This window comes from Coenobita brevimanus, chromosome 86, assembly GCF_032717465.1.
Source record: "Coenobita brevimanus isolate Jiangsu-jjx chromosome 86, ASM3271746v2, whole genome shotgun sequence".
Lineage (NCBI taxonomy): Eukaryota > Metazoa > Arthropoda > Malacostraca > Decapoda > Coenobitidae > Coenobita > Coenobita brevimanus.
Genome location: NC_137039.1, coordinates 33,961,512 through 33,970,556, shown reverse-complemented (window position 1 = coordinate 33,970,556; position 9,045 = coordinate 33,961,512). Strand labels below are relative to the sequence as shown.

The 9,045-nt window shown below is 42.5% G+C and overlaps 1 protein-coding gene across 1 annotated transcript; it reads right to left on the bottom strand.

Moving 5' to 3' along the window:
* Positions 1-407: 407 nt before the first annotated feature.
* LOC145410661 (apolipoprotein D-like) lies at positions 408-8,196 on the bottom strand. The gene is made up of 5 exons (XM_080280775.1): positions 8,059-8,196; positions 6,225-6,312; positions 4,905-5,021; positions 1,936-2,021; positions 408-560 (listed from the first exon to the last, which is right to left on the bottom strand). The coding sequence occupies exons 1-5, from the start codon at positions 8,194-8,196 to the stop codon at positions 408-410; spliced, it is 582 nt and encodes a 193-aa protein (XP_080136901.1).
* Positions 8,197-9,045: the final 849 nt, after the last annotated feature.

The window sequence follows — 9,045 nt, the reverse complement described above, 5'->3', positions numbered from 1 at the left end:
TTTACAGGTCATCTCTTAGGTTAGGTTGGGTTACGTTACGCTATTCATTGCAGGCCTAGGTACAATTATCATATGTGCTCTTTTCAAATAATGTAAGGTCATCTGATGGGGGTATAATCATCGCCCTTACAGGTTAGTCAAGGTTAGAGGTTAGTTTGGGTTAGGCTGAGCTTCTACATATAAGTACAATCACCGTCCTCTAGGGTTAGACTAGGCTTTGCTAAGTTAGGACTGGGTTACAGTAGGATAGATCAGGTTATGTGATGATAGGGACAATAAATCACCTTGGTTTCTGTTAAGCTGATTTGGGTGTGAGTCAGTTAGATCAGGTAATGTAATTAAAGGTAGGAGCAATCATCACCTTGGTTTAAGATAGGCCTGTCTGGGTTGGAGCAGGTTAGATCAGGTTAATGTGATGGAAGATAGGGGCAATCATCACCCTGGTAGGTGGAATGGAAGAGGTCAAGGTCGATGCCATTGTCGGTGAAGGCCTGTCGAGCCCTCTGGTACGTGTCCTCATCCAGCTCTGCCGTTCTGGACAGCACCCACGCGTACTGGAACTGAAGGAAGGAGTGAGGGCATCAAACAACGAAGAAGGCTCTGGTGAATGCCTATCGACTACAAGGGGGTCACTACGGCAGACATTCAATTTGACTGTCTCAATCGTTGTTACATCCAGGTCCCCAAACAGACTGCTAAACGAACATCAGTAAAAAAAAAAAAAAATGTTCCGTTTTTAACCCTATAACTCTGGAAGACACTGGTAAGAGACAGCCCCCCTCCCCCCCTTCTCTCTCTCTCTCATACACCATCCCACACCCACACCCACACCCACCCACAGGTCCAACTCCGCCACGAACTTTAGGAGACAAATAATGCATTCTTAAGCACCCGATATGGTCAACTCTGGTACAAGCTAATGAAATCAATCTTTTTATTCAGCTTCCTCTTTCATCTTACATTTAGGGTTTGGAGTTTTGAGCATTTCCAACTTTGCTGTTATCTGGCTTCTCTCTCTCTCTCTGACAAGTGGCTCATTTTTCTTAAACTTTAACTGAAAACTTTAAATGCGTTAAGAGTAAACGCAAGTACTTTCCATGTGTTGGACATACGTCAGTAAAAGTAAGGTAAATTTTGATACCAACGAGTAACTAGTTGTAAGAAAAGAACGAGAGAGAGAGAGAGAGAGAGAGAGAGAGAGAGAGGAAGAAAGGGAAGGGAAGCCACATTCACACAAAAGGAGATATCAAGATTGAAGGAAAGGGACAGAAGGAGGGAGCAAATATCAATCAAAAGGCTGTAAAATTTGTTAATGTAGATCACTTCCTGACCCTTCGTTAAAATCTCCAAGGTGAAGCGAGATGGAAGAGGAGGAGGCGTTGAAAATGGCAGAGTAAGCCGACTGGAGTGGGTGGATAGGCAGGGATGGTGGATAATGATGATGATGATGATGATCCTGGATGGGTGGATAGGCAGGGATGAGGGTGGATGTTGAAGTTGGATGGGTGGATAGGCAGGTATGGTGGTGTGTGCTGAAGCTGGATGGGGGTAAGTACAACCTGTGAAGTGCTCTATGTTTCTGGTATTCAAGTTTTCTCCAAGGGATCAGGTACGCAAACGCTGAATTCTTAGACACTAGTAAGGATACATAATATATATTTTTATCTATCTCCATTTTTAATTAGTGGCTTTTATATTTCATCTTGACAAATTTATTTCATACCTTTATCTAGAGCTGTCAACTCTTACATCACACTACCATCTGTTCATCTATCCACCACCCCCTCCTCATTCCATCTGCTTCTCTGCCTTCCTCTTTCTTTTATTCTACCCCTCCATCGGGCTCTCTGCTTACCTCCTCCTTACTTCATCCCTCCATCCCCCCCTTACTCCATCCCCCTATCTACCTCTCTAACTACTTCTTCCTCTACTTACGTGGTAGGGGCCGGACTGGACGCAGTTGTACACGGAGGAGTAGGTCTCGTAGTCAGTGTCCAGGATGTGATACTCGGCGGGGATGTCTGGAGTGGAATGGAAGAGAAAAGAATATGAGAAGAATAAGTCTTAAGAAGTTCCAGCTACGGAATTCACGGAGGAATGGAAGGGAAGAGAATGAGAGGAGAATAAGTTTTAGGAACATGCAGTAAAGTCTTCAAAGTACTGATTCACTACTTCCGATAAATAATAAGACAGTAAACCATGACTTCTTAAATCCATAATGCTGTCTTCGGCGTATACGTATGACAAATTTTCAGAGCAGCATCGATCAAAATGAAAAATGAAAATACTGCTCGAAAGTGGATGGCCAAAAAAAAGAAAAAAAAAAAGAAAGAAAGAAAGAAATCAGACCACAAAGACCCGTTCGACCTTTGATATTATTACTCTATTCACGTACATACAAGACTCTCCTTCACCCCCCAGGCCCTCCGGATATTCGCTATGCAGGAAAATACTTAAGAGCAACATCTTCCAAGGTTAAAAATACCTGACGGAAACTTCACAGGAAAGGCAGAAAAAAGGCAGCCTCTTATGAATGCTATGTTCGTAAAATCTTCAAAGGAAAAACTTTACCACACTTTTTTTTTCCTATACTAATCATAGCTTGTAACAGACGTAAATTTAGTGCTCTCATCTATCCTGTATATGGACAAATTCTTCACTGAGAGAGAGAGAGAGAGAGAGAGAGAGAGAGAGAGAGAGAGAGAGAGAGAGAGAGAGAGAGAGAGAGAGAGAGAGAGAGAGAGAGAGGGGAAATGTAAGGGAAAAATACCCGTAACAATGGAACGTGTGGGAGGAAATTGGAAATGGAGTGTAAGTGTTAGTGTTGTTGCTATTGTTATTACTGATACTTTGTTGGTGTTGCTGTTACTGCTGCCGTTGTGGATCTTACTTCACATGGACGCAAACCCGATGGACTGCAGAATTCTCGACACTTCAACCAGGGGCTCCCAGGGTTTTTCGATTTTATTATTATTTATTTATTTTAAAGGTTACGGTTATGGGTGGTCTGTGCTGCGAATGAAATGCAAGTGGTGGGTGTATGTGTTGTTGTGTGGGGGGCAGCACACTACTGAAATACACAACGGTTTGGTTGTGATCAGCGATTTGTTACCCTGAAGTTAGGAAGGTCGTAGCCAACTCTTAGTCAAGGGGAACCTCTTATGTATTGTTTTATTTCTGAGATGTATGAGATTTACTTCTATATGATGCAAAAGTCTGAAAAATTTATACATAAAACTTAAGACGTCATCGGGATGAAAGCTAAAATTTTATTCTGTTTCTGTCCTTCCGTGTGCATGGGTGGAAAGGGTGAGAGTGAGCAGGAAGTGAATAAAGGGAAGGTGGACAGTGTGAGAGGAAAGTGAGGGGACAAAGGGAGGTGTAAGGGGGTGATGGAGTGTGATGGATTTAATGGAGTAGAAGAGGAGGAACGAGAGTGGGGAAGCAGGGAGAGGGAGAGGAAGGAGACGTGTGGAGAGCGAGAGAGGAGAGGGGTGGGAGTGGGTGAGGGAAGAGAAGGAGAGGAGTGGGTGAGTAAAGACGAGAGGAGAGGAGAGGATGAGAGAGGAGACGGGTGGGAGGAGGAGGGGTCAGGAAGAGGAGGGATACTTGTAGAGAGTAAGAAAGAAAAGAGAGGGTACATGAGTGAGTGGGAGAAGTGAGTGAGAGAAGGAGGGAAGGACAGATGAAGGAGGAGGAAGAGTGGAAAAAAAGGGCGAGGGTAAGAGAGCAGACGGGTGAGAGGGACAAGGGAGAAGAGGAAATAGGAATGACAGGGAAGGGTGAGAGGAGAGATGTAGGAAAGGGAGGGGAATGGGGAAGGTATGAGAGAAAGATGAAGGAAGAGGCGAAGGAGGAATGGAATAAAGGAGGGTAAGAGGAAAAGGAGAGATTGGAAGAAGAAAATATGAAAGAAAGAAAACAGAAGGTAATGACAGAAGTAAATCTCGGAATGATAAAGATGAATTCAAAGTTATGAATACAGAGGGAACGAGGAAATAAGCTGGTGAAGGAAAATGGTGAATTTGAGAGCAAGAAGACGAAGGAAAAACACGAAGGGGGAATGATATGGAAACGGTGTGTGTGTGTGTGTGTGTGTGTGTGTGTGTGTGTGTGTGTGTGTGTGTGTGTGTGTGTGTGTGTAGAGAAAGTATGCAAGGGAAAGTGAGTAAAGGGAAACTCAAAAAGGAAACGCAAGTGTGAAAAAGAATCGTGTGAAAAACAAGGTGTGTAAAAATCAAGGAGAGAGAGAGAGAGAGAGGACGAAGGATTTTGAAAAGGAAAGTGAGAAAGTCGACAACAGATCTCAGTGTAACACCCGGTAAACTCAGATACGAAGATTCTCTCTCTCTCTCTCTCTCAGCATCAATCATTCCCCTGTCTTCGTTCCTTTATTAGATTATCAGTCACTTTTTACCCCCATTTTCTTACCTCCTCTCTCTCTCTCTCTCTCTCTCTCTCTCTCTCTCTCTCTCTCTCTCTCTCCAGATTAATTACAAATGCTGATGAATGAGATGCAGTCTGTACTTTCACGGTTGCAAGTGAAGCCAGAATTACAAATGGTGATTAACGAAAGAGGAATATTTATGCTCTCTCTCTCTCATCCACACTTTATTGCCTGGGCTATACTAGTTAGTCCCGAACAGCAGGACTTTGAGTGACCAGTCGCTCGTCCCTAAGTGGCAGGTAGTACGTAATAAACCCCCCCAATTTCCCATGATAACCCCACTGGTCCACATCCAACCGGTACACCTTAATCCACTAAACCACCAGGAATCTTTTGGTTATGGTTACCACCCAACGTTGTAAATAGCTGTAGGGGAAAAAAAGAAAAAAAAAAAGGCTTGTCAATCAGTGTACAGTAACGTGCAGTACTACATCGAGTGAGTGGATGGTGTACTTACATCCGGCAAACTCGACCAGCAGGACCCCCGGGGCGATGACGTGTGCTTGACCCACTATATCGGTGAAGGCGCCGTCCGATGTGCGAGCTGTGTTGTGTACCTCCACGTAACCATCACCTGTGGGGAAGCGAGGGACAGATGAAGGAAGGAAGGAAGGAAGGGAAGGGAAACGAGAGGGAGGTGGGAAGGAAAGAGAAAGACAGAGAGAAAGGAAGGAAGGAAGATATGAGGAAGGACGGAAGAAATGAGAGCATATAAGGAAGGATGGAATATGAGAGGTTGGAAGGAATAAGGGAAGAAGGAAGCAAAGACTAAAATACAGAATAAAGAGGAAAGAGGGAAAGAAGGAAGGGATTGAAAATATGAGGAACGGAAAAATGGAAGGAAGGAAAGACGGAAGGGATTGAAAATAAAAAGAAGGAAGGAAGGAAGGAAGGAACACTCGATTTCGTCGTTATTTTGTGGACTTCGACGTGTAGCCATTGCCCGAGGGAGTGCAGTGAGGTGGTGAAGGGAGGAAGGAGAGAGGGAGGGAACGAATGGAGGAGAGAGGGAGGGAACGAAAGGAGGAGAGAGGGAGGGAAGGCGGTAGCAAAGAAAACAGGAGAGATGGAGGAAGAAATGGAGAGATATAAAGGTGGGAGGTAAACAGTGTGGAAATGAGACAGCTGAGGAATAGGGTTTGTTGTCAGTAGGGTGCAAGGAATGAAGACGAGAAGAATGTAGTGCCACACCATCAAGGAAAGCCACACATCGTCACACTTCACACTGCCATACCACATACTGCTACCTCACATTACCGCACCTCACACTACCACACAATGCTGTACCACACACGCTACCACACCACTCTCTCACGTACAAAGCACAGTTACACCACACACCAACACCCACCCAAACACACCCTCCCACACACACACACACACACACACACACACCTATCCTCCCTCCCACCAGACTGAAACTTTTTAACACCCTGTAATACTCCTAGGCTCTCAGGAGTATTAAGGAGTGTTGGAAAGGAGGGAACAGGAATAGGAGAGGGAAGAGGAAGGAAGAGGGATAGAAGAGGAAGGGGGTGGGGTAGAAGAGGAAGGGAGAGGGATAGACGAGGAAGGGGGAGGGGTGGAAGAGGAAGGGGAAGGGATGGAAGGGGAAGGGGGAGTGCCATTTTGCAGTGCCTGTTATTATGATGTTATTGAGTTTGGGTTGTTTATGGCCTCCCCCCCGACACACACACACACACACACACACACACACACACACACACACACTCTAATGCATTCTCTCTCTCTCTCTCTCTCTCTCTCTCCGACTTACCCATGTCAGAGTAGATGGCCTGAACGCAATCCATACCATGCTGGAAGATAATGTCGAACCTCTCTATTTCGTACCATCTTCCTAGATACTGAAAATTGAAAAAAAAAAAAAATCTATTATCACGATTATCTATTAAAGGTTCAAAATCATCATTCTTATTTAAACAGCTATAATCAGCATCACTATATTGCAAGGAATTACAATCACGATAAGCATAAAAAAAAATATCAGAAAAATTATCAAAAGAAATAAACTCATTCTCACCACCACCATCACCATCATCATCATCATTATCATCATCATCATCATCATCTTCAGAAAAAAAAAGCGGCAACTGATTATATAAAAATGAGAAGGAAGCAGAACGAAAAGCAAAATAATTATGATCCTTTAATAAAGATGATAAAGAAATAAAATAATGAAATAATAAAAACCTGCAATTGAAAAAGTATTAAAAATGAAAAGGAAGCTAAATTAAAAAAAACAAAAAAAACAATGACCCCAAAACAAAAAGGAGAGAGAAAATAATGTGAAAGCTGACGGAAGAAAAAAAAAAAACTCATTGAAAAGATAAAATAAATTCCATCGAAGGAGAAGAGTGCAAGAAATATATATATATGAAAAGTTAATGATAATAAAAATATAAGTAACACAGCCATTAAAATGAATACATAAATATCCACGTAACCAAATAAAGAAATGAATAAATACCTAAAAATCCTGCACGAAGAAAATAAGACACCAATTGGACGACGAAAAAAAAAAAAAAGTCTGAACACGAAAGAATGTAGACAGTGAACAATGAATAAATAAATAAGCAAATAAATAAACATATAAGCAAGTAAATGAATAAAACGGGTAACTCTTGAAACAAATTAAGTTCAACCATAACGAAAACATGTCAGCCTAAAAAAAACACCATAAAGCGGAACGAAAGAAAAACCAAAAAAAAAAAAAAAAAGAAATGAAAACTTACGCAACAGAAAACTATAAACAGAACCATGAAAAAAATTACAGCTGAACAAAAAAAAAATGTCAATGAATAAACAAAGGAAAAAAATAAAATACTGACCCCGTGATTCAGTTCAGCTGCAAATTAAATCAAATGCATCAACGCCAGAGTGAATTAATGAACGCAATAAAATAAAATAAAAACAAAAATAAAGCTCCACTAATTAAAAACTCAGTAACATCCACTAACGCACATGGAAATAAATAAATAAATAAATAAATAACAGACAAACAGTGGCGGGTCAAACTGCATCACTGATAAATTGATAAAATGACTAACAATATTGAGTGCATAATTTTGCCTTAACAAAGTGATCAGTAGTGGCGTTGGATGGAAATTGTTTCGAGTTTGGCACATTATACGCGCGTACATGGAGGGACAGGTTGATGAATGAAGAAGTGAAGGAACGTTGTGGGGTGGATGTGGATGTGGTTGAGAAGATTAGGAAAAATACACTTGAGGTGGTCTGGACATGTGAAGAGAATGGAGAATGAAAGACTGACTAAGAGGGTGTATGTAGGTGAGGTGGAGGGAGGGAGAGGGAGGGGTAGACCGAGGATGAGGTGGAGGGAGGGAGAGGGAGGGGTAGACCGAGGATGAGGTGGAGGGATGGAGTTGAGAGGTATATGAGGGAGTGGGGGGTGAGTTGGGGGGAGGGTAGTCAAATGGTGGGTGACGGAGCGACTTGGAGGCGTTTTGTCTGCGGCCACCCTTTGCGGGATTAGGGCGTCGGGCTATAGACAGATAGATATAGACATAAACCAGTCTCTCTCTCTCTCTCTCTCTCTCTCTCTCTCTCTCTCTCTCTCTCTTTCTACTCACAGGCACGGCATCGAAGTCTTCTTTGTTAGTGATGTTTGGACATTGACCCAAACTTCCATCCCTGACCAGAAGCTGTGCGGCGGTAGCTCCTCCGACCGCTGCCACCAACACCACCACGAAGGCTACCAGTCCTCGCATCGTCTGTGGTCAAGAAAAGTAAGGTAAGGAAAGGAAAGGACAGGAAAGGAATGTAAGGTAAGGTAAGGTAAGGTAAGGCAAGATAAGGTAAGGTAAGGTGAGGTGAGGTTAGGTCGAGAAATATCAAAGAAGAAATAACTGGATAACAAGAAATACTGAGGAAAATGTGAGAGAAAAAAAAAAAGCAAGAAAAATGGGTCTTTATATCACCAAATCTATATGGATAAAACGCTTGCAATTAATGGAACAGAAATAGCATGGTGATTATTCTTAGGTAATTACTTCTGTGACCTCTACGAGAGAGAGAGAGAGAGAGAGAGAGAGAGAGAGAGAGAGAGAGAGAGAGAGAGAGAGAGAGAGAGTTTGTATAATGTAGTATGCGTCTGAGGATCTGCATTAAAAGGAAATTTTGTCAGAAATTAATTAAAAGCTACACACACACACACACACACACACACACACACACACACACACACACGCACACACACACACACACGCACACACACACACACACACAATCTCTACCTGCATCGGGAAACTTCTTCTTTTGCATTACGCCATCATCACCATCCTCATCATCATCTTCATCATCATCTCAATCCCAAACTGTCCCATATAAACAGGAGAGTAGGTACCCGGAGCTAGGCTACTCAGTTCCAACATTTAAGGCGACATTAGTCAAACAGTAATGAATGTTAAGGGGTAATTAGCAAAGTAAATCGCTTGGGAAAAGGTGTTACGAAGTCTGCTATGATTCTACGTGTCACCGGAACATATTTACCTGACGATTTATTTTGCATATTACACCCTCAACATTCCTCTCTATCCTATTTATTCCGCTTCATTATC

Coding starts and splice junctions, on each gene's coding strand:
- LOC145410661 (XM_080280775.1), bottom strand. CDS start 8,196: ATGCGAGGACTGGTAGCCTTCGTGGTGGTGTTGGTGGCAGCGGTCGGA. Junction 6,313..8,058: donor AAGACTTCGATGCCGTGCCT/GTGAGTAGAAAG, acceptor TTCAATTTTCAG/TATCTAGGAAGATGGTACGA. Junction 2,022..4,904: donor GCTGGTCGAGTTTGCCGGAT/GTAAGTACACCA, acceptor ATTCCACTCCAG/ACATCCCCGCCGAGTATCAC.